This window comes from Rhipicephalus microplus, unplaced genomic scaffold (assembly GCF_043290135.1).
Source record: "Rhipicephalus microplus isolate Deutch F79 unplaced genomic scaffold, USDA_Rmic scaffold_65, whole genome shotgun sequence".
Lineage (NCBI taxonomy): Eukaryota > Metazoa > Arthropoda > Arachnida > Ixodida > Ixodidae > Rhipicephalus > Rhipicephalus microplus.
Window position 1 is genome coordinate 483,492 of NW_027464638.1, and position 26,010 is coordinate 509,501.

At 42.3% G+C, this 26,010-nt stretch overlaps 1 protein-coding gene across 2 annotated transcripts in view; it reads right to left on the reverse strand.

Annotated features, from left to right (window-relative positions):
- Window positions 1-2,069: 2,069 nt before the first annotated feature.
- The window catches only part of LOC119161373 (nose resistant to fluoxetine protein 6), an 82,905-nt gene continuing 58,964 nt past the window's right edge, over window positions 2,070-26,010 (reverse strand). For both annotated transcript variants that reach the window (XM_037413814.2, XM_037413813.2), the window contains exons 11-15: window positions 22,565-22,687; window positions 9,294-9,414; window positions 8,448-8,634; window positions 5,727-5,869; window positions 2,070-2,548 (exon numbers count right to left, since the gene is read on the reverse strand). In XM_037413814.2, coding sequence (XP_037269711.2) covers window positions 2,363-2,548; window positions 5,727-5,869; window positions 8,448-8,634; window positions 9,294-9,414; window positions 22,565-22,687 — 760 coding nt within the window. In that variant the 3' untranslated portion in view covers window positions 2,070-2,362. The remainder of the gene's footprint in view (window positions 2,549-5,726; window positions 5,870-8,447; window positions 8,635-9,293; window positions 9,415-22,564; window positions 22,688-26,010) is intronic.

Here is a 26,010-nt window from a genome sequence, read left to right on the forward strand (position 1 = left end):
CAAACCAATGCAGATGTGGTGTGCGCCCTCCGCGCTGCTTGACATTGCCTCATGGTCCTCTTTCACGAGAGAGGATGTAATTTTTTTACTGTGCGCCGACAAAAAGTTCCAGGCATATAAAGCAAAATAAAATTTCTTTGCCCGACTCGAGACTTCAGAGCATCGAGATATTGAGACATCGAGATAACGAGCTACCGAGCTACACTCCCATGCTTGAGAAAGTGGTTGGTTGATTGCTTCCTTAACACCTTGGCGCAACCCACCTAGGGGGATAGGCCATGAATGGTATGGTGCCTTGCTTTTTAAATTAATTCACTTCTTGAAAGGGATGATTGGATTAATTAGGTAATATAGGTAAAAATTTAAAGGTGTTAGATTTCTAAAAAAACAAACAGAAAAACCTTGAAAAGTAAAACATTATAAACACACAAAAAAAAGAAAGTGAATGGTGCAAAACACTTGTAAAAAACGAAACACTTTCATTTTGTCGACATTTACCATTGTGGAATGAAAGTCCTCTGCAGGAGAAGATGCAAAGCTGACATGCGAAAAATTGCTCAATTCAGCAAAATTTTCACTGAGCGAAATTTTGCCGCCAAACATTTGTTTCGATGGTCGCCTGATACGGCTTTTGGGGGTGTGCTCAAGATGCTGACGAACTCTAAGAAGAACATGCCAAGGTCATGCTACTCAATGCTGATCAAGACAATAATCTAGCTCATACCGTTGTTCAAAATTCTGTATAACCTCTGTGTCATGTGTTGGCCCCTTTACTGCTGAACCAGCCTCAAAAAGCCGATGAGCTCCTCAAATTTTTTCTCCATAGACTGACTATCCTGACACACCACGAGCAATTGCTATGAACAAGGCACTCATAAATGACGTTTAAGCTGGTATCCAGCCGGTGATCGAATAAGTGCCTGATTCTGCATTTACAAGCTATGCAAGCCGTCGGTGGGCAGCCATATCCATCTAAACAAACTAGTATGGTTCGCATTGCTAGTAGGGTTCGCACAGGTATCAATAAGCATCAGTCGAACATGGAAATGAACACGCACAAAGCGAACTCTGTTGTCTTGATGTTCTTTCGTTGATTAAACCTGGAGACTGCGTTATACTTACCGCCGAGACGCTTTCCACGAAGGTCAAACATGTGCAATCACAGGACCATTAAAGCACAATTCAAAAAGAAGTCTGGTTTAAAACAAACAACATTGCATATAAAATTTGTCAGTAGCTAGATAACAGGTGTTGATGATATCCATTTGAGGTATTCTTTATTAGAACCCCGCTCCCCCTTAAATCTTACATTTACGACTAAGCATCGGCCAAAACTAACTTTTGCCAAGTTGGTCGCCATCTGTACAGGCGATTTCACGCTGTATACATCTAAAACTATTTTTTGTTTTGCTTTGAGTATTACCTTTTGAAGAATAGTCAATATGAAGATCACTGTTTACTCACATAGGCGTGCAAGGCGATGAAAATTGCTGGAAGTGTAAATATTATGATTGTTATCTAGCGCAAATTGTTTCTTAGCTTAATTTAGGTGGTAATAATTACTTTTCAATGCGTTTCGCAAGTCTTGGATAAAGCAATCCGAGCAACTTCACGTGCATCCAGCGATACTGAAAGTGCCTTGTTTTGTTGTTTTTTCCAAAACTTAGAGACCAAAACTTTTCACTTTAGGTAGATCGTCCTCGTTTTTCTTCGGATCATATCGCAGACGTTGGAGCACGAAATTGAAACAATTGGTGTGTAATCACCGTGCTATAGCAATTTGGGAAACTGGTGCTATTATTCTAGTCATTGCACTTAGCTTTCTCCCTTGGCGCAGTGACGTTCTTCTAAGCTCTGGCGAGGGATGATTACCTTGCCTGAAAACCTTTAGTAGGAGAAGTTGCAGTCTTCCTTAACTCACCTCACTTCCTTATGTCGCTTGTTTTGTTTCCACACTAGGTAAAAATGTGGATGCGAGCTTTCTTATTTTCCTCTAAGGAAAAGGTATAAATTTAGTGCACTATACTTATGACCACCATGCAAAGCGTTTTACGACAGCAGAGATGGTATGACAGTGCGAACGCCTTTATTGTGCCCACGTGTCACATGAACAGTAACAAACAACGGATGGTAGTAAAGTACAGTGTCGCAGTAAATAACTTATGCGTGTAGACCACAGGGCACCTTGTTCATGATTTGCCGTCACCGAAACAATACGAGCGAAGCTTTTTGTCAACCTAGTGATTTTTAACGTATGTGGTTCAGGCCGAAGTAATAATTACGGTGCCACCAAGAATGTCTGCTCGAGAGGTCTTGATGAGGAAAAAAAAACGGCTTGTTTCCTCTCACAACTGGGTGGTTATTATAACTTTGACCGTTGTTCCCCATTCTCGATAGCAGATGGCTTGACATCAGTCGACGCCTTGCTCTTCTCAGAGTCACTCTCGAAAAGAAATTTTTGCAGGTGCGCGACGGGTGCTTCGACGCACAGGTGCAGGGCTAACCCGAACACGACGCTGAACCAGTAGATGCCCATGGAAGTGCTGAGCTGCAATGTAGAAATGATAGGGGTTAGGAATTCAGTGGACTTAGAAAGGGGTTTTTGACCCCATGTACTGCACTCACCGGTTCAATAAGTTCAGTTTCGCATGACAATTTTCATATTTAAAATACTAGGGCAGGTATTCCTTAGTCTAGAAGGAAACGTTGCTCTGATCTTATCAGTCATAAACTTAGGAATTAAGCCCACACGAAGGATCAATAGTCGGAGATGTTTTTTTTGTTCGGTCTTATAGCAGTATTGATCTCAAATAAAAGAAAAATATGGTTTGGTAAGTTTCGGGATAAACCACTTAAACACAAGGGCAAGGTCTATAACCGGTTGACATTCTTATGCGAGATTATTAGTATTCGTTATTGCAGCTACTGGCAATTGAATAAAAGAGCGCACTTAACTCTGATCTGCGCACACACCTCATTTGCCATATGAGCATAATTTATTAACAGGAAAATTTTGCCTTAGACGCCGTATAAAGCCCCAAACTTGAAACCGCATAGAATGATAACATGTTACAAATCATCGGCTTTATCAGTGACTCGGCCACTAACAGTTTGACGTGCCGCAAGTGCAAGTTTAATTATGCTTGCTCAAAAGTAGTATCGGTGTCACACGCGCACTTTTATTCGCGATCAGTATCTATCCATATTAACCACGACCCGGATTAGATGCCACTACATAGTCATTTTAAATCACGATCTGGCGTGATCGGGATCAACACAATCGCGATTCGTTCATCGCGATCTGCCAGAGAGATCGCGATTTTGCTGTCATCAGCACCCCCTGGCCGAGCTTATTGAAAGCACAATAAACAAGAAAATAGACCATAGTTTCATAGACAGACTTTAAAACAGCTAGACGTTTATAAAAAAAGGAAATTCTAAACTGTTTAAGCTGGAACAATACCTGAAATATCGCATATTTTAATGTTCGAAACCACATGTAGTTATGGTAGAAGCAGACGACAAGCAGACGACCGTTGCCTTCCCCGCTCAGTTCAACTCTCGCACCATCAGAGCTGTTGGAGCACCTTTTGACTACGTCGTAACGAACACGCACCTTGTGGTCGCGTTAAGAGACCTAAACTTACAGTCATTGACCACTGGAAGGAGCAACTGCAAGACTTGAGGTGCCAGAAGTGAAAATCTGGTGTGTACAACGAGATCTATGCTTCGCTGTGACTGGATGGCTACGAGTGAGGGCCATCGGAAATAAAAGCGAAGGCTAGGAATCTCCCTTAGCAATACAGGTAAGTGCAAAGAACCCTCTATCGAACGATGGATTTATGAAATCACATTTGTAGTGACACGAAAAGTTTTGACGTTCTAGCGTTTCTTCCACGAATAACAATGCGGATAAAGGCCTCTATGGAAAAATCGTACGCCGAGTTTTGTCAGAGACGTCTTTTACGACACGCAATCAACGCAAACGTCGCCTGGTGCATTTCATCTGACTCAAGCTCGAACTTGATTAGCTTGGGCCGTGTAGCAGCGGTCATAAAGTTGATCGCGATCAAGAAAACCGATCCAGATCGCTCTGATTGTGATTAAAGGTACCCGTGTGACACCGATATAGGCATCCCTGCTAATTTTTTTAAGCTGGCGCAAAGAGGGCGACGTTAAGTCAGCCTTTCTTGCTAGCATTTTTTGTTCATTTTGGGTGGCCTCGTCTTTTTCTATACTTTAAGCGTTTCCGTAAACATCATTGTTCTCTTAAAACTTGAAGGGATATTCAAAATTTACTACAATAGTCCACGACTTTCAAATTTTAAGAAAAGTTCTAGGAGGTTAGCTGGCATCTTTAAAACTTGTATGAGCAGGTCCGCTTCCTCTGCCATGTTGAGCAACATCGGGTGATGACGTAGTTTCACTGACAAAAAATAAGTGAGACCTCCGCTGTTTATTACAGCCTTGGATATCTGTGCCTGAAGCTTGCGTTGTAAGGCGTAGAAAATGTCACTTGAGTGGGCGAGCTGCCCGTCCACTTAATCTTTGCGGCGTTCGAGAGCGTGTAAAACTAAATATAAAAATAAATAAATTACATGAGCGCACGAGCGCACAGCGTCAGCTATAGCCACTCCGTCCTTGCGACTTTCACATGAGTAAAATGAAAAATAAGCACAAATATGACGTGACCAGGCCCTTTTCCCGGACGGGGAAGACCGCAAAAAGTACGCCACTTGAGAAGCGGCCATGAATGAAAGTGGTGGTGCTGGTAAACGTTTTATTCTTAAATACTCTAGAGAGTTCCAAGCTGCGACAGTGACCTGACGAGGGCAAAAACCTGGAAGACACTTGAGCTTCGCTTTCAAGAGTAGAAAGCATTGCATAATCGAGCCGCATGCTCACTATCACCTTCTAAACTGCTAGCCTGCTTTGATTCTCGGTTTTTACCTCAACCTTGCCGTGGAACACTAATGACTGTGCGCGTAACACTGGCAGTTTTAAACTATCTCAGAATGCTTACTTGCAATTCAGTTGCGAAGTGCCCACAACGCTATAATTATCCTTATCGTGAATCAGCGAAGGGCCCATTACGCATCCATAAGGCAACACGTGAACATACGCAGTTGGTGACTTGGTTGATGTTTTTGCAGCTGATGATGACTGAATATAAGTATTTTGTATTGGGTCGCCTTCAAAACACCCACTTGTTACGCAATTCGCTTGTCTTGACACCTGGAGCAATTCTACGCTTCTGCCATAACGAGACGCCTTCTACTACATGACATTCGTGTGTTGTTTTTTAACTAGTTTAAAAGCAGGAATCTCTCGTGAAATCCCCTGTTTGCCATGAAGGTGGCCTCAAGTTATTTACTACTTATTTTATATTCGCGTCTTTCTTGATTTTCGTGTCATGGATAGGATTATTTTTCGCTCTCAACCAACGACGTGGGTACCGGAACTTCTGCGAAGCGAACTTTTTAATGCTATCGCGTTAGTATGCATTTGTAATAATATGGGGGGTGGTGGTGAGGGGGGGATCTGGGAATACAAAATTTGTGGTGAGAAAGGCCGAAGCATCATATCAGTAGAAAGTATAACTAATAGTCCAACCACATCAACATAATCCCCAGCTATGCTTTCGCCTTCACGTTTTTAGGAAGTTGTAAGCATACCCCGTAGTTTTTTTAGTGTCAACAAAACAAAAGACGTTTGAGACTGCATACCTGAAAAAACTCGTTCAGCTCAAAATTGGTCCTCATATTTCCTGTGCGGATGTAGAACATGGGAACGTGTGTCAGGTAGATGCAGAAGGTCAACCTTGACAAGGGCCGAAGCATTGTCCACGAAAAGAAGCCGTCGAACCATCCTGTGAGCGGAACCACCACATCATTGTATGTGAGAAGCAACAGCAATTCGGTACTAAATCATCTCACTTTTAACGTTTCTTTATTGAACTCTCAGTGCAATTCTCTTCGGTTTTTCATTACAACAAGCGCACGTGAGAAAGCAGCCATCACTTTCGCACTAAGTTTCGCGTGTTCCATACGTTTGGTAAAGTAGTACAAGTTGTCCAACGCAAATTTAGGCAACCAGGGATATCGTATTCACCGTATTTCAAAACGCATTTGTATGTGTGTGTGTGTGTGTGTGTGTGTGTGTGTGTGTGTGTGTGTGTGTGTGTGTGTGCGTGTCTGTGTGTGTGTCTGTGTGTGTCTGTGTGTGTCTGTGTGTGTGTGTGCACGCGCGCGCGCGCGCGTGTGTGTGTGTGTGTATGTGTGTGTGTAAGTGTGTGTGTGTGAGAGAGAGAGAGAGAGAGAACCATAACACAGTAGGAGTCACCCATGATCGGCATTTCAGGTTACGAGTTGTCTTATATTTTCCTATTGTCTAAGCTCGAAGCTTCGAACAGTACCACCTTTAAAAAAATCTGTGCCGAAGTGTCACGTGATATTCAATTGTTCCAATTTACAAATCCTATGAAAATGTCTTTTATTATCTCGGCAGTGATAATCGAGTACTGCTTTGGTTTTCTACGCCGTCATGATACCTATCATTACCTACTTTGTATAACGTTAAACTGGTTTTGTTGGGTACCATTTTCTCAGACAACGGTTATAAAACAGGGGCCTGTTGTGTCACAGTGTTGTAAAATGCTGCAGGCATTGACAAGTTCCTGAACCTGATTACCACCAGTGTAGAGACGAAACGCAGTTTGTGCGCACTGTTAGTGTTCCCTGTGGTTATCCCGGTCTTCCTTGTTTTAAATACAATTCATAGCTCGGAAAACTAATTAGTGAGTTGACTCCCTCAGACTCAGATGGGGCCGTGAGTCCGACAGAGTTCGGCTGCAGAAACAATTTATAAGTCGAAGTGCGAGTGAGCCCTGAGCGGGAAATACATTTCGCGAGTGAGTATGAGTGAGTTTCACCATTGACTGTCCTTTAATCATTATCATATCTACTCATATTTAGCTATAATATCAGCGTTATGTCGGCTAAACAATGTACTGAAGTATATTCACAAGTATTCCAACAATGCTGTATACCTAATTTTTGTTGATCCGAGGCGTGAGTTATAGGGCGGGGCACCGTGACATTACCCCGCAAGCTTTTTCAGGGGCAAGTTCTTGATAAATATATCTCATGTGAGTCATACTCACACGGGACATCTTTTTCTGCCTCGGACGATACTTACTCACCCGAGATATCTAAAATATGTGCTTACTGGATTTGAACCCCCCGTAATTCGTATTTGAAGGCTCAAGATATAAAGCCGTATTGTAGAGCACCGATTACTTGAGGTATCGGCGTTAGAGAGAATTTACGCATATATGACTGAAAATACTAATTGTACGCTAACGGAATCATGAGTCGACTAACTCAGACTCACTTAAACAAAGATAAAGCCGCGAGTTTGCTTCTGAGTAAGTCCGGCTGAGTAAAGTGTCCGTGAATTTAGGTCGTAGTGACTCTGTTCGAGTAAAATCATAGTGAGGCGTAGTCCAAGTGAGGTCGATTGGGAAAAAATTAATGAGGAAAGAGATCTTTTAATGATAGATCTTCGTATCGAGACAAACTTGTGGTCCTATTTCCCTGCAGCGCTTAAGAAGAAGTAGACTTTTCATTTTCTTGTAGATGAAGTATCTCGAACATCACGCATTGAGCATTCATGAAAAAAGGCCGTAAAGGCAACCAAACCAATTCTATTTCCTACGTTGAATTTACGATTCTCTTTCAGCTGTCCTTGCATGAATTAACAATATATAACGGTATTTATTTCGAAATAGCTTGAATACGCACAGTTTGCATGATTGCAAAAGTTGCATTTTACGCAGACTTCTGCTTAGTACTATTAAGGCCGTATGCCACGTTGGAATTAATATTTTGTATACTTCTCATGCACCGATATGTAGTAAGCTTCACAGAGAAGTTATTTCGACTCTGCTGTACTGCTCAGTTATGCTTCAGGGGAAATGACCGCAGGCTCAATATTGGCGACAGAGACTGAACCGAGATGAAGGCCAAATAAAAGATTGGTTGTACACTGCGCTTTGGTTTTGTGGTTAGGGCACTCTACGTCAGAGATAAAATTCCGGAGTCCTCAAAATTGGAATGCTCTATAACCACCATAGTTTTTTAAAGGAACAGTCCTGTAATTTTGTTCAGCTCATGTGCACGTTTATGTAGATGCACTTGGTCTCATTGCTTTCAGCCAAACATTTTTACTTCATATGACCTCACGTTTCGAGCCGCCATCGCCGCCTGCCCTTGCACGCTCTCACTCGCACATAGAACGCACGACGCGTTGGCTCATGTCAATAATTTGAACTTTACACGTAACCTCACGGCAACAGCAAGTACGAAAGAAGGCATGAAGTGTCGATACAACAGCAGTAACAATAAAGCCTGAAAAAATGCATTGAAAGCCGTAGTATTGTGGCATACCTCCCCGTCCGGTGGCACTGGCGTAGCAAGGCCACATCAAAGCGACGCTCCAGAGTAGTCGATGGAATCCACCATAGAGAGCATTCACGGGAGCACTCGGCAATTTGCCTTCATTCCATGGAACCGTCACGAACATGACGAATAGCAGCAGAGCCAACGATAGCATCCACTGTGCTACCTGGAACCACTGGGCCCCGCAGCCACCCGTGAAATAGAACGCTCAAGATGTATCGGACGAAAAAAATAACAGTATTACCTATATTAACAGCATTTCGAGATTCATTCACAAATAACATGAATCTTAAGAAAAATCAAGGAAATATTGGGAGTAACATTGTTTCCAGCCTTATCACATCGATCAATATGAAACGTGCACACAAGCGTACATCCAAGGGGCCCTATTAGTTCTAAATATATGCCGAATGGGAGTGCTCAACAAAATCGGATAGAAAAACGACTCAACCCTTACTGACATATCAGGGTCCAGTAAAACTTTCGTAAATAGTTATTTGGTAATTGGTAAATGTCAGAATGCTCCCAGCGTACGACCAACATACTGTTTAAGCATTGTGCACCCCGCCAGGACGGGATTATTCAAATGTGCATTTATTTCACTATGAGACTTATTTTGCTTCATACCACAATGTATCCCTGAAAATGTTTCTGAATAGGGATGGTAAACAGCATTGACTATGCTATGATTGCGTGTTTGAGCCCTTCTTTACAGTTAGTAGGCTAGAATATTTTAAATAGATCTAATCAGCATTATAGAGTTGCCAATTCGAATGAGGGCTGAGGGGGGAGAGAAGTTTGAAATGTTCAAGTGAGAAATAAAAAATATCTTACGCGCCCAAAAGGCACTGATCCGTGGCAGACCGACAGGTATCCGGCAAATATACCAGCCACATAGGACACGACATGGCAGAACGGCCTCACGTAAATGTACTCCAGGTGGGATAGGCTGAGGCTGCGAAGTAGAGAAGATGACATCAGGTGATAATATGTGCATATGTCGACCGATGAGCGCAGTGGTACCGCTTAATGCGCCTCATAAGAATCCTGTTTACACGTCTTCGCGGTCAAGTCGTTCGTAACCCTTACTCAAAACTACTGCACGCACGTTTAATCGAGAACACCGAGGAAGATGAAAAGTTTCAATGGCTTGCGCTTTTCATTAATCCTTGACCGTATATAGCATGATGTGCTAGAATCACTGTAGTGCCTTTCTTCTCTGAACATATCCAGCGTTGGTAGGCAATCTCACTAATGGTGATGTTGCATTCTGCATACTATTGCTTGATTCATTGCGTTTTTACTGCTTGGTCCAGATTAGTTAACTCGGTGCACGATAGAGTATTCCACGCAGCTTCGTCTTGCAGTAGCGGGTTTCACCAGAACTCTGGCAGCTCGGTCTCATCAATTCCGGTGCAGTTGGGCACCTCGACTGTCCACAGCACTTTATCGAGGTGGTGTTTAGTCACCCTGCGCACCTGTCTACCTTCCGAAAATTACGTCATTTCACAGTGCTAAATGATCTGCTTGTTCACTTCTTGCCCTGGTTGATAACAAGATAACACAATCTGACAGTATTGTGACAACAGTGACGAGACGACGAATTGTACGCTCTCTATATTATGATGTTCCCTGACTCTTTGTGCGTACGCCCGAAAACCATCGGCTACGTCGAAGAAGTTTCGACCCCGGTTTTACTTGGCGTATGCATAAAAACTACTGGGATGACCTCACGCGGAGAATTCACTTGTTTCACTGGCAGATTTGGCTTGGTACAATCCGAGTGCTCACTCCAGATTTCCGGCGGCCACTCCGGACCTCGAAATTCAATTCACCATAACTATGAATTTATGAAGCATAGCCCGGGTAGCACTCTGCTCCACAAAAATAATATAGCATTCTAGTTCTCTGAATTTGGCTATATTTATGACCTGCTGAACATACTTCGCTGTGTTTGTCGGGCAGAGTTAAACTTGAGCAACGTTTTTTACTTTTGTGCAGTGAAACTGTGATAATATATTGTTTTCCTATTTACAATGTTTAAACTGATGGAAAACATAGTATTAAGATGAACTGGCGCTCTTTGTCCATGAAATGGCCCTTGCGCCATAAAACATCAAACATCATCATGGGAAACACAATGTCATAGATGTTGTTTAATGACTGCAGAAAAATAAGATTTTGCTGCTGGACAATCCAATGTCTGAATATCGCAGCTTTTAACAAGAAAGCCACATCGCAAGAAAATATCTGTAGAAATAAAGAGAAATAACAAAACAAAAAAGTACTCTAAGGTTATGAATCCGAAATGTGTTCATATAATGCATATCTGATATGCGTCAGCCGCTTTGAACAATGCTGAAAATTGATTTCAGAAAGGGCAAACAAAACAAGAGATCAAGCGAATAACATGTCATAGAAACAAATTATCATATACAAAAAAAAACATCACGTCGAAGGGCACAAAATATTATTCACGAGAGAAACTTGTCATGAAGAAAATAACATCACATCACAAATAATTACTTATGAGAACTAACAGACAGTGTTACCAAGGAAAGTATTAAAGGTTTTATTATTAGTAATTGTTGTGTTAACGTGAAGGAAGAAATGTCAATGAAAATCTTTGATTCTTTTCTTCTATTCTTTCACCCTTTATACCTTTGCCCAGTGCATGGTGCAAACCGGAGATGTACTTGGTTAACTTTCAAGCTTTTCCCTGCACCTCTTTTTCTTTCTGTCTATTGTCTGTGAGTTCTAATTATTTCGAGTCTAACAAAGAAAAAAAAAACGAGCCCGTAGCTTTCCACTTCTTTCCTTCATGACCAATTACGTCATTTAAGCACAGTTTCAGACAGTAACAAAGTATACTGCACTGTATTGGTCACTCTTGAGTACAGCCTCGTTGTAGTTAGCCGTATGTCATACTACCCCACAACCGCAGGCCACAATGGCGGCCTCGTGTAACCGTGAGAACTTTAGGCTGAAACTCGCCTTTACGATCAATTCTCCGACATCGGATTTCTGTCATGTGATTTCTAAACAATAAACTCTGCAGTTTAGTTTTCCACCAGTGCATGGAATTCTCAGAGAAAAAAGTGGTTTGTAATGTTTCTCTTTCCATTTAAATCTTAAGGTTAGAGATGGTAAAAGCCAATATTGGTGTTTTTCAGAGAGAGAGAGACAAGAGCGACAGTGGCAGACAATTTCGTTTATATCGAATTAAAATTACAAGGAAGCCTTCGTCATCGCGGTAATTGAACGGTAGTCTGCTGCGTGGACGTCGTGGCAGGAAAGATGAGAGCTAAATGGTACTTCACGGATCTCATTTCCGAATCTAAACAATATAAAGAAATGGCTTGAACCTAGTCAGCATCGATAGCATATACCACTCGAAGCATAAACGTATTATCTACAGGAAAGTGCCTCTTGCCGCTAAAACAAGGAAAAGCTGGCCTTCGGTGTCAAACAATTGCAATTCACCTTCGCGTTGCCATCTGGAAGCTAAGCCGTGACCTTGTCCAGCAACACATAAGGAAGCAAACAGTCTGCTTCATGAAGTATGTTGGGCTGTCCACGTGGCGGGCATCTCTTTAGACTACTAATAATAATATGGCTGTGCTTTAGTCATCCCCCTTTTCTCATCCTGTATACTATCTGCCTCTCTGCCTTGGGCCTTTCTAATATTTGCTTTCCGGTTATGAAAAGACAGCCTCATGACGCGGGCTGAGTGTATTGGTATTGGCATCACCTCCTTCAAAAGTTGACTGGTGTGTTCAGCTTCACAGACTTTCAGTTAAACTCAGCAAGTTGTAGCTGTTCACCAGCGGCATCAGTCTAGTGATAAACACAAACAGCACTCCTTTTTTTCTGTGTGGGTTCATTCTGTAAAACAAAGTAACAGTGAAAAAAAAGTGGGAAAGAAACGCTGTAATTGAAAAATAGTTCGTGGTGGCCCCATAATCGTCCACTAAGAAAGTAAATGTGCTGCGTGTGAAGCGCAAAAACGAATAAGAATTTCCTAATAACAATATGTTAGTAACTAACCTAACATTACACTATCATGCAATGCTGCCATTTAACTTCCGAAAAAAAAAAACACAATATGATTATGAGAGACGCTGTAGTGGAGGGTTGCGGAAAAGTTGACCGTCTGGAGTTCTTGAACGTGCGCTGAGTTCGCACAGTAAAAGAGCCTGTACCAGGTCGACTCCATTGAAATGCGACTGTCATGGTCGAGATTTCCTTTTGTTTGGTCAAAATAAACCTTACTGGCCGAAAGTTACTTTTTCATGACAATCTAATTCGATACATCTCATGCCTTCACACGTCACTAACCTGAGTCAATAGAAAAATTGTAATAAGCATTGCTGTATGTGACTAGCTGTGTTTGGAGACGCAACTTGAGCTTTTCTTCGCCCTTTGTAGCAGTAGCATGCATGGATTCACTGACTCAGGTAACACTGCGACTTTTATAATTGACCTACCCATCTGAGAGCAGGTTACCTGATCGCTCTACAATAAAACGAGCGACACGTGCAATGCTACTTCATGAAAAAAATGAACAAAGACTATTGAAATATTTTTGTTTTCTTGGGTCTTTTATACTGGTGTTGCAAGTTCCTAATCTCTCGTCCTCTGTAATTTCCATGGATAAACCTGCTAATTGCAAAAGCTGCGGACATGGCCTCTCTGCGCTAATCACCCAAGTCATCGTAGGGCTCTCATCAAAGCGAAAGGAAACTGTCGCCGCCTGACAACGCACAAAGACAGAGTATTTCCGCACGCGCAGTATATTTGATATCCCCGTTCGGGACGGAACATTACGAAGCAGCATTTCTGAATGCATACTGAGAAGGACGTCTGCTGCAGTGGCGTAGTGGCTTCGGTGCTCAGCTGCTGACCGCGGCGGTCACATTCCAGTGAAGTCGGAAAGGTAGAGGCCCGTGTACTGTGTGAAGTCAGCGCACGTTAAAGAACCCGATGGTCCAAATTTCTGGAGCTCTCCACTACGGCGTCTCTCATCGTGGGTTTTGGAAGTGAAACAGCAGATGATATTATTATTATTATTATTATTATTATTATTATTATTATTATTATTATTATTATTATTATTATTATTATTATTATTATTATTATTATTATTATTATTATTATTATTATTATTATTATTATTATTATTATTATTATTATTATTCGAAGGACCAAGCAAAACGCGTAGTTGAATTTTAAGGAAAGTGTTTGTTGTTGTCCGAAAGAGCATGGTTGTACATATATTCAAGCCGTTTTTTTTATTTTAGAATTGCTGTTCGGGTGCTCACAAAAACATTGTGGCCCCAACGTCACTCCAGGGAGCATGAGAAGGTCGTATTTCCTACATCACGTTTTATCTGCAGTGAGGAATCACATAGGCACGATAGCAAATAATACAGCTAGTAGCTATTACATTCAACATATCGGTGCTCAAGTCAATCGTGTGTACTTGTGGTCCGACACTGCTGACGATCAAAACAGATTATGGTGTTTTAAAAACGCTGCATCTACGTACCGCCGTCAAGAAAACGCTCTCTGTTCGTCAGATGACAGGCACCCTTTCATTTAACTTCAATGCACCTTTCTACTTTTTACAAGCGCAAGGTGTTGTCGCTTCACCACCCTATATTTTACCAGACTCGTGAATACGGTGAGCTCAATTAATGCTGCTTGAATTTAAAATGTTATTGCAACAGTGATGTTGGAATGTCTATCTTCGTCATGAGATTAACCTAAATTATTTAATACTATTTTCAGTTGGTTGCATTCGTGTTTCTGTAAGTTTGAGCCCGTTATATTTATGACATCATGCGTATTACGTGTTGCCAAAAATTACTTGGAAGAGTTCACTAATTCATATTTTCCGAATTATCCAGATTGCATAAGTAGCACCTTCGTTCTTGAATTACGCAAATTATTTGCAATCTGCTCACGAAATCAGGGTAAGACTCCAAGTTCTCACAGTTAAATTACGGAAAGGTTAATGCATACAGGCAAGGCCCTCAGCAGCATAATCCTAAAAAACGTACTGGACTTCACTCATGCTCTACCTTGCAACGTAAATAAACCTAATAATCCTTTTATTTTTTGATTGATTCATCAAATATAGGCGTTTTAAATATTGATTTAATAAAAGATATTTACTCTTGCACTTCCAACGAGAATTTTGCTCCTTTCCTTAATTGAGGCTCTTTTTGCCTCCGGTTTACACTGACGAGACAGCAGCCCAAGCTTACCCTCTCGTTTACATCTGCAAACAAATGCGCCCTAAGGAATATTTCGTGAAGTATTTCTTTCAGGCACATAGTGTGATCAAATACCGGGTAGCCAATCATATGTCTACCTGGTAAACCTCACGGCCTTTCCTCTACCTTTCTCTCTCTTTCTCTCATGTGGTGTGTGCGGTGAATTCTGAATCAATTCGGTCATATACATAGTTTTCGAGTGCCAAACAATTGCGTAGAACTATACATTTTCCGTTAAAAATACACTATAACTTCACCGTCTACCCTACGTGTGAGTTATCGCGTAATAGCAACGTCTTTTCTCCCAAATGCCACAGATATATTTGGGTAAATGTAATACACTTAACACGGAATCTACGCAATTTTTTTTCTTTACTAAGTACCCCACATCATTTTACACAACACTTTGTAGTCACAGCACTTTGGTGCTCACGTCGTTGGTTGTGAGCGAAACATCATCTTATGCGTGACCGAAAAAACTGACAACAATGCAAATAAAATAATTAACATAAACTCCTGGAGAATATTGGGGATCGAACCCGGGTAGATTACATGGCAAGCGGATGTTCTACCACACGGACACACGTCTTCATGTGAATGCGTGAAAATTAACCTCCTCTGCTTGGAAATGCAGTGAAAGTGCCTCATGCTTTACAAACACACGCATCCTGTATACATGCTTCACAATATAACATGAAATCTTGCAGTTATAATTTTTAGTACAAGCGCCCAATGCGATTGTACGGAACAACATGTGATTATCGTAATGACTCCGTGGTTTAAAGCCAGTAACCCACAACAGCAGGCACTCACGTTCTGAACCTGTTTCCTTAAGGTCATGTAATGGGTGCATAGCAAGTTAGAAAACGCTTCATGTACTAAATTTCTGAGGTACGTACTACTATAAGAGAATATCCCTATCGTGCTCAACTCCTAACGGCGAAGCTTTAGCATCCCCTGATTTTTTTCTGTATATTCCCTGTGGTGTCAATATAAATAATTTACTCTTAAAAAAAGTCCTGTCGACAGTTTTAGCACGTCCTATCGTCTTTCCCGTCATGTTTTTCCAGCGCTATAACGTCATTTATAACGTTTTTTTTCTATTTACCGTGTGCTGTGATACCTTGGCCTTGTATGCTTTAAGCGGCTCAGTTTCGAATGATGGTCAAGGATTGAACGACAGGCTTTGGTACATTGACTTTTCGTTCCGTGTTGCGAGCAGGCATAAAGTGTGTTCTTGTCAAGCAGGCCAGGACGCATGGGGGAAGGAAGGCCAAGGAGAAGCTCTCGCTATCCGAGCTGCAGAGGAAAAAGTGTGGCTGAAGTCGCGTGCTTTTGCAGGAGAGTAGTGGGATTCCTTGGTTACGCCGTCGTCTCGTGTTGTCTGCATCACCACTCATACGACCACGTTGTTGTTGAAAGCCGGCTAGAGTTTCTAATGTGCCTTTTTATGCAGTTGTTGCACTTCAAAGATGGTGCAATGTATTAGAAGCCTATACAGTGAGCGATGGTCTTCACGGTAGCGAGTTTAGTTCACATCGCTTGCGTTCGAAAGCAGTTGTTTTCAGAGCTCGCGACCACTTCTCCCAGAATGATTGACGCCGCAGCTTCGCTGTTTTCCTTCAACACGGTGCTATTCCGTGCCTCAGCGATAAAAGGCGAGAAATCCAAGACGAGAACGGTAGCGCCTGCGGCTTCTATAATGCGAAAGCCGGCGGTGACCGGTTCCCGTGTGCGACGGTCACAACTGTCGGAAAGCTTTGCCCAGTGGGCTCACTGGAGCTTGCTGAGTGGAAAATTACAGGTGTTCTAGACACACAAAGGTTATTTAATAGTTGAATAATTGTATTCAACTGACGCTTTGAGGGCAGTAACCTCATCTGTGACCAAGTTTTTTTTGGTTTTTTTTTATCGTCGCACCCAGCCGACCCGCGTTGCTGCTTATGTGCACGTATATCATGACACACACTGGCAAAGAATGATTCGGAGACGCTTCAAATTGCTAAGTAGCAAGAGAAAATAAGATTTCGCCCTTACATTATATTCCGTACCATGAACTTACCGTACCTTCAGAAGAAAACAGCCTGCCTGTGGCGATTATCCAGCCGATTCTCACCATTGATCGTTTACCTTCAGTGGATTAAACACGAGGTGCAAAGCTGCAAGTTTACTGCCGATCCACAATATGGCGCGTAATGAGGCTGCGAGTGGCACACGCTGCAGGCGCTTAACAAGCGGTTATCACAGCACGTTTTGTCTTAACCGGCACAAAGGTTTCGCTTTTGCAGCTCGTCTATCAAATGGGCACTGCTACCCGGCACGTCTGACACCGGCTCGCTATAGGCTTGCCTCCCTCTCACCGGCGCCATTTTCGCATGTGCGAGTGCTCTGAACTGTGACCACCGTGACTGTGGCCAACTTTGCGAGGAGAAGCCCTCTACTCTTCCCCACTTTCGGCTTCACAAAATGTGACGTAACAGCCTCTCCTCTATACTCCTTCCTCCATGCAAGGACGAATATGATTATCACGTGTATGAGTGCAGAGGCCTTAATAATGGAATAGTCATTACCAAAGTCGATGTGCAGCAATGTTTAAAATACCGGAAAGTTGAGCTAGTTGGTAAGTACTCATTAAAAAAATTGGGCGTGCAAATACCGACAGAAGAAAAAATTGAGACATCAGACACGCCGGCGTTTCTGATGTTTTGACGTTTTTCTTTCGTCCACGCTTCCACACAAAGCCTTCTAGAATGAACAGTACAGTAAGATCTATCATTCACAAATTATCGTAGGTAGGTGGTAATTGCGAGCAAGGTCCGTGTCACATAACGTAGGTAGTAACGACACCACGTGGTTCCGATGCTTACACGCATATCTGTAGCAGCGGGGTATAAAGAGTACAAAAGGAATTCAGCTCCGTCTTCTTCAGCTCGTTGAATTCATAAAATGGTTTCACATTTCGTCAGATTGGCAAAAGTGCAAGAACTTTAGGCAAGATTCTCTGTTTCGTGGAGAGGTTCAGGACCAGTTCTGCACTACAAACTGACATTTATTTATTGAAAGGGCCACTTGGTGACCACCATCAAGAGGTTACAAGCACGAAAACCAATAATAGCAACATTTATGAACGCTCTCTCTTGACAAAAACGGTACTGATGCGCGGTTTTTACAAAACCTGAACAGCATGTATAGGTTACAAAGACGTGCATGGCAATCGTCGGGTCACGCTGAAAGGCGCACAATCAAAATTTAACGTGTTAATGCGCACATTAAGCTCTGGTAAAGACACAGCATCGCGCATGCTCCTCCTAATAACCACAGAACACAAGATACTAAGACGACTGAAACGTGGAAGAAGGTTAAAGACGACGAACCCAGAGCAAGCCCTAAGGATGGGGGTGCTATGTCACACAGAAAATAATCAACAAATGAAACCCAGCACTGTCTTAGTAGTACGAAAAGATATTCCTATGTCTGCTCTGGACGATTGTATTGATGATGTAATCAGTCCTTTCAAGTTCTATGACAGCGGATTACGCTTTACTTTTGAGAAACCAGAAAATGACGTCCTTCAGGTTTTAAATGTATCCTTGCATTTGCATGAAGCTTGTATCTGCTATATATACAATCTGTGCTCTGCAGAAGGGTTTCTTCAGTATGATAGCGTTCCTTCTAAAGCTATAAAAAGAGGGGTCGCTGTAACTTGTCTTGGCGTGTCGTTCAAAAACTCTTCTACGCCATCTGTGCAACCAACTTTTTCCTCCAAAAGTACGCATCTTTTGCGTTCAGAATACCGGCGTTAGCAATTGCTTCCCTGTGTGAGAAGTTGCTGCATACAATAGAACACCCTCTTAAAATGCACAACAAGAAAAAAAGAGAGTACAGACCATCTAGTACCTAAATAAATTATCACAAAAGAAAACAATGTAGCATCAAGATACCCAGTCAATGTTGTAGTTTTTTTTTTGCCCCTCAGTATCCAAACTGTGTTTTCTAATGGACAGGATGCCTCAGTTGCGTGAGAAGCACAGAATCAAGCTCAATGATTGCCAGTCTTATGTCATTTATGAAATTACACTTTGCTGCGGGCGTATATACATCGGCCAAATGGAGGCCGATGTTTCACTGACAGGGCACGAGAACATAGGTTGAATGTGCAAAATGATTCGAGATAGCACCTGACAGACCACTGTCACAGGTGAGGTTGGGCACGAGAGCTCAAAAAAAGGCAGGGTTCAAAAATGAGTGAGCGAAAAATTGGAGAAAGAAATAACGCAGGCGTTTCTTATCAACATAGGTGGCGGTCGATGTATCAGTGAGCCTTCCATTTTTCTCTCCAAAGATGAGATGGCATTTTTGAAAGGCCATGTATGAGTAACCTTTAAAATTTAGCTTCAATTAAACAGGGCTCAGTTTTATTTGTTGATTATCTCATGTATTGAGCATCCTCGTTCTTCCAGTTTTGCTGTGAGTTCATCGTGTTTAACCAGCTGCTGCATTTTAGTCGCCTTTATCTCTATGTTTTCTGTGGTGATTGTGGGGAGCATGCGCGATGCAGTGTCTTAACGAAAGCTGTATGTGTGAAGTACCATGTTGAACTATTTTTATGGTGGCGGAATCGCTGTAGGTCTGTGTGTTCAAATTTGGGTGCATGTTAAAAAACCTCAGGTACACAAAATTTCCGGAGCCCTCCACTACGTCGTCTCTCATATTCATATGGTGCTTTTGAGACGTTCAACCCCACATATCAAAAACATGTTGAACTGTGATAGCGTGTCTTTTAGTGTGATTCGACATTTGTCAAGCACGTTTGTATAATCTACGCATGCTGTACCGGTAGCTTTGTGCCAGTTCTGGTTTTGTTAAGAGATAACGTTCCTGATTGTTGCAATTGCTGGTTTTTGTGCGTGTGGCCTATTGATGGTGGGGACATGTGCCGCTAATATAACGCACTTTCGTCGAATAAATTTCAATGAAGATGATGATGATTATTATGATGATACTGATATGTGGGGTTTAACGTCGCAAAACCACCATATGAATATGAGAGACGCCGTAGTGGAAGGCTCCGGAAATTTCGACCACCCAGAGTTCTTTAACGTGCACACAAATCTGAGCACACGGGCCTACAACATTTCCGCCTCCATCGGAAATGCAGCCGCCGCAGCCGGGATTTCATCCCGTGACCTGCGGGTCAGCAGCCGAGTACCTTAGCCACTAGACCACCGTGGTGGGGCCGTCGACTAAATTTCGGTTTTCAGTGCAGCACTGGTCTGGTTGCACTGTCTTTCGTCCTGTCTTTAGTGCTGATTTATTTTGCAAACGACGCTTCAAATTGCTAAGAACAATGAAATGAAGAGCTTGTTACTTAAAGATAGTACGCAGCCTAGCCTTCGCACTGAGGTCAAAATAGAACTTTAGCGTGTCAGGCTATACCAGAATACCACACGAAAGCACACCGATGAGCACTGGTAGAGTGATCACGTGAGCGCGTGGCCAATGGCACTGTCAGTGCCGCATAACAGCTATTCTTGTAAACTTTGCACATGCTATAGGCATGTGCTCTGCAAGGCACTCTTTCCACCGTGCGCAACACTTCATCCATTCGCTTGTTCGTCGTCTGCTAGCCGCATGCTTATCTGCTAAACTGATGCATCCGGCATTTTAAGTTATTTCCTTCTTTGCAGTTTTCTTCAATAAATATTTTAGGTGTAAATTGTTTTATACTCATTTTTGCATTTATGCACCAAATCTTAATCCAGATGGTCCTTAAAATGCATGACGCACCAGCTTACGGTTAGCCGAAGAAGAACGAGCGCATACTTGAAGGGATGCGTGGTGGAAAGAGTGTATCGCAGAGCACATGTTGCGCTTTTGCAATGTTTCCAACGATGGTTGTCACGCGGTGCTGGCAGTGCCGTCGACCACGCACTCGCGTGTTCACCCTAACATTGCTCATCGCTGTACACCATGCGTAGTCGTAAAACGGCACTAAAGAATGGTGAAACTGTGGCACGGTTCATGCGTTTTGTGACATGCGAGGGTGCAGCAACAGCGACTTCAAATGCCAGTGTGTGTGTGTGTGTGTGTGTGTGTGTGTGTGTGTGTGTGTGTGTGTGTGTGTGTGTGTGTGTGTGTGTGTGTGTGTGTGTGTGTGTGTGTGTGTGTGTGTGTGTGTGTGTGTGTGTGTGTGTGTGTTTGTGTGTGTGTGTTATCGCGTAACTGAAGACAGCGCATTATTTGTCATTGTTAATGAAGGTACGCGTTAGGCGCAAGCCACTCGTTCCTTAACGTAGCTCCCGTATAAGTGACGACGACTCATTAACTATCAGTTCACGCGCCACTTGCTCTACGCGCCGTTCTCGCCATTCGTGAAAAAGCCGAATATCGACTATACAGAACGAAAAACTTTCATAGAAGCTTTTTGTGATGATTTTTTCCTATATAGTTTCCGCTTGCTTCAGCTGCGCATTGTAAGTCTCGTTCGATTGGTATTACAGCGGGATTGTAAATCTAGTGTAAAATTTAGTTTACTGGCGTCCGTCCAACTAGTGCTTTATTGCAATTTCAATTTGACTACACAGAAAGTAAAACAATATGGTTAACAACCATTGTACGTGTCAAGTGTTTTTATAAATTGACTTGACACTTCTAGCCACCTATTAGCAAAAAATAAGTGATATCACCCGCAACCATTGCTTGAACTTATTCATGCTTCATGATCTATGAAGTATACCGCGGCCAAGTTTTTCGACGCTTGATTGAAGCAATCCCAGGCTGTGTAAATATCAAATACTGGAAGTCAGTGGCAACTTCAATACGTTTTCTTACCGCAGGTAAGAATATGAACAAGAAAATGTCCGCAAGGACGCACGCGTTTTCTTTTGTCCGATTTATTTTTAGAAGTACACATTGCTAGGCGGATTTTTTTTTAATGGCGCCAGGAAAACCCTGTCAAGCTGCTACACTACAAGTTCGCACATCTGCTCTCGTCAGTTGCGAATCTTCATTCGCCTAAGATCCAGCTCTTGTGTACGAACATGCATGAGGCTAAACAAGAAACCAATCCAAATTCTTAACACAAGCTTTGCAGTTTAAAAACAATTATTGTTATGACAGAGATCGAATGGCCTACCACCACTTGAACGCTGCTGTCAACCAACAAGCTTCCTCACCAGAGGCCAGCAATGCGACCGGGAAAAGATAACTTAATTATTTTATATGCGAAGTGTTATAAATATCATTATAGAGTCTACTCTGTAGGAGCGAATTACTTTTACATAGATGTCAATTTTTCCTTTCTAATTGTTCATTCTCCGAATGGCAGCCTCATACAAACCTGCTTCAACTTCCCTGGCCCATTTACAGATTAAAGCGAATGCCCTGAAAGTGAATGCGCAATGGACTTTCACTCCGGTCAAATCTCTAATATCACCTAATACAATAATACTAAGGATAACCACTGCCACATCCAGTCACACTTGGCGATGCTGAACATCATGCTGAGCACGTAGCGCTTTGAGAGGAGGAGTAGCTTTGTTTGGTGCCAGTACAGAGTTCGATGGCTCGTCCCTGTGCCTAAGCGGCGGTGGAGGTCACTTTTGGGCATGCAAAATGCATCTAGTCGAATTATGCTGTGTATATACCGTTGCGCTTTCTTCAAACACTGCGGCTACTGCCAGTTGCAAGCTAGTTCAGTTACCCGTAAAAGAATATATGCACTTACACGCCTCCACTCACGTCACCCCCTTTCAAAACGAGAAGCCTCCCACTTCCACTCTGTTCACCCTCTTGCCGGCAGGGTTCATTCAGTCACCGCAGGCTTACCTAATATCCGCTGTTCCAACCGTCACGGAGTATGTGACTCCCCACTTGTATATCTGGTACGCAGTCAAGCCGCAGCAGAAAAGTGCCACAGCGAATGAAAGCACGGAGGAAGTCTTCGGGTACCTGGGAACATGCATATTAATGTCATATATAGTTACGTTAACAAGATGGGATCGGGCTACACAACTTAATAAAGCCGCGGAAACATTCAACTCGGGTTTTTTTTTTAATAAGGCGCATTACAGTCCAATTTATTAATTTAAAAATATGGGTTCGAGCTAGTTGATGCCCCATGATAACTTACTTCTTCACCAAAATGTTTAGAGAACAGAAGAAACGACAAAAAATGGAAGATCCCACGTAAAGTGGGAATCGATGATATGCAAAGCGCTATTGATTAAGGTTCATATGTCACTTGAAAATCAGCTGAACGCTACGAGGCAGTCGTAAATTATGCCGTACATTATTTCAATGTCATGATTATTTTGTTCGGACGCTTCATTAACCTTCGTCGTCTATTCGGGCCCCGTGATACCAAATTACGAATATGTGGAGCTAGCCAAATGGCTGTGAGTGAACTGTGAGCGTAGCATGTCGTATTTTACATGACACGCATGTCATGATTATCGTGCTTAGACGTGTCGTTTACCTTCGTTATTCTTTCACATCACGTAATACCAAATTTTACATATGTAAAGGTAGTGAAACGGTTGTGAGCGCATTATGAGCGTGGTGCATTGTCATGTTTTTACATAACACACATGTCAATATTGTCATGTTTTCACCAGTCATAAACCTTCGTCCTCCATTGGTGTCACGTAACACCAAATTTGGTATATGTGAAGCTAGTGAAACAACCTTGAGCGCATCATGAGAAATCTGTTGGTCCGGATGGAGTTCCAAATGCTTTCTTGCGTAGATACGCTGAATGGGTTGCCCGATACTTGGAAATAATCTTTAATGTCTCCTTGCAACAAAAACGGGTCCCAGACGACTGGCTTGTAACAAAAGTGGTCCCGGTACACAAAACCGGAGACAAGTAGAATATAGAAAATTACCGGCCAATCTCCTTAACCTGCGTCTGCTGCAAACTCCTCGAACATGTTATATCCAAAGCTATATATCAGTACCTAGTAAATGCAAAACTACTACATCCTAACCAACACGGCTTCCGACAAAAGATATCAACCGTACCGCAGCTTCTTGAGACCATCCAAGACTTTTCAAAAGCAATAGATAACGAAAGACAGGTTGATGCAATATGCCTTGATTTCGCAAAAGCCTTCGATAGGGTTCCTCATAACGAATTAATTAAGACATTGAAGCAGATTGGCATAAATAACAATGTAGTAGAATGGGTCAGCTCATATCTGACATGTAGGACGCAGTATGTGGACATAAACAGCTACAAGTCTGATCGTTTACACGTAACATCTGGAGTCCCTCAAGGGTCCGTACTCGGACCGGTGTTATTTCTCGTTTATATTAACGATATTTGTTCCGACAATAATCAAAATATTACTGTTAGACTGTTCGCCGATGATTGTTTACTTTATCGAGAAATATGCAACCATAATGATAAAAAAAATACTCAGCGATGCCTTGGCATCTATCGAGAAATGGTGCGAAACATGGAAAATGCAAATAAATAAAGAAAAAACGGTTGTTTTGCGAGTTACAAAGTAAAGCACGTCAAAAATTTTGATTATCAACTAAGTTCCACTGCGTTAGCTACCGTTAACAGATGTAAATACTTAGGAGTAACAATATCTGAAGACCCGAACTGGACCCAACATATCAGTAATATTTGCTCTACTGCTGAAAAGAAGTTATGGTTCTTACGTCGCAAATTAAAACTGGCTCCAGCCCCCGTAAAGTTAACAGCGTACTTAACAATAGTAAGGCCTACACTGGAATACGCAAGCATCATATGGGACCCTTATCAAAAAGGATTAATTAAAAACATCGAGCGGGTACAAAGAAGGGCGGCTAGATTTATTCTTTCAAAATATTCTCGTAAATATTCTGTTACACAGATGCTGCAAGAATTACATTACGGCCCCTCGTGGACCGCCGTCGCATAGCCAGACTTAAATTCTTGTTTCTGCTTTCCCAAAATACATTTAACTTTGATGCAGAGCAGTACCTAATTCCCCGTCAAGTGCGGAGTCTACAAAGTGACCACTTCAGAAAATATCTAGTTCCTCAATGTCGTGTGAACACATATGAATACTCTTTTTTCCCTAGAACAATAAAAGACTGGAATGTATTACCCGATGCTATACGTGATTCTCAAACTGCAGAACATTTTGAAAACAATGTTACGAAATATTTTCTAAGCGAATCTTCGTAAACGGTGATTGCTGTTTTTGGTGTGTGTGCCTGTCATCTTTTGACTATGAATCTATTTGCTGTAACTTGTCTCATGTACGTTGTAGGATGTATTATTGGGAAGTGTATTTTGTGATGTATGTGATGTAGCATGTAAGTCGTAGAACGTAGTATAGTGATGTATTCCTTTTGTATCGGCTATGCATTTCTTTTTTACGCATGACATGACGGTTGTTATGTCAGTTTTCTACCCCACCCCTGTAACGGCCCAATCGGCCAACAGTACCTGGAAATAATAAATAAATAATGAGCGTGGCATGTAGCCATGACTTACATGACATGCATGTCATGATTTCCACGTTAGGGTCTGTCACTTATGTTCGCCATGCACTAATGTCATACCATACCAGTTTTCAAATATTACATGTGAACGAAACCACTGCAAGAGCACAGCAAGACAATGAAATGTAAATCATGACATTCATGGCATACTTGTCATGATTTTCATGTTATGACTACTTACTTATGCTAGTAATACAGTGATAAAAAGAGAATAAGATGGTGCGGCGCAGTGCGCGTGTGAAGCGTGCTTAGAATAGAGCCGCTAGAAGAAAAGAAAGAAGAAGCGGCGTTCCATCTATAAACCAATACCGAGCGCACGTGATTATCCCGTTGGGCCGTGTCATTTACCTTCGCCCTCTATTCGCGCCACGTGATACCAAATTTGGTATATTTCGTATATACGTGGTAATTTGGTATAACTCGGCTGGTAAAACAATTCGATCTTACAAATGAGACACCTTTCGTTTTATGGCCGATCCCCCGTGGTGGGTTGCACCAGGACTCTGAGGAATAACCAACCAACCAACCACGTCAGTCTCTCTGTCCTCTACATAATTTGGTGCCGTGAAACCCGAGGAAGACACGTCCAGCACCGAAGAAGAACCACCTGCGACGCAGCAGAGGAATAGTCCGAGCCGCCGCTACAAGGCTCATCACGTCGGCGACCGAAGCTCTACAAGCTGGGAATCCTTCTCCGGCCGATCTGCAAGTCATCTTGGATAACCTTCAAGACAAAGACGCGACACTTGCAGATTTCAGCAAAAGAATTGCTG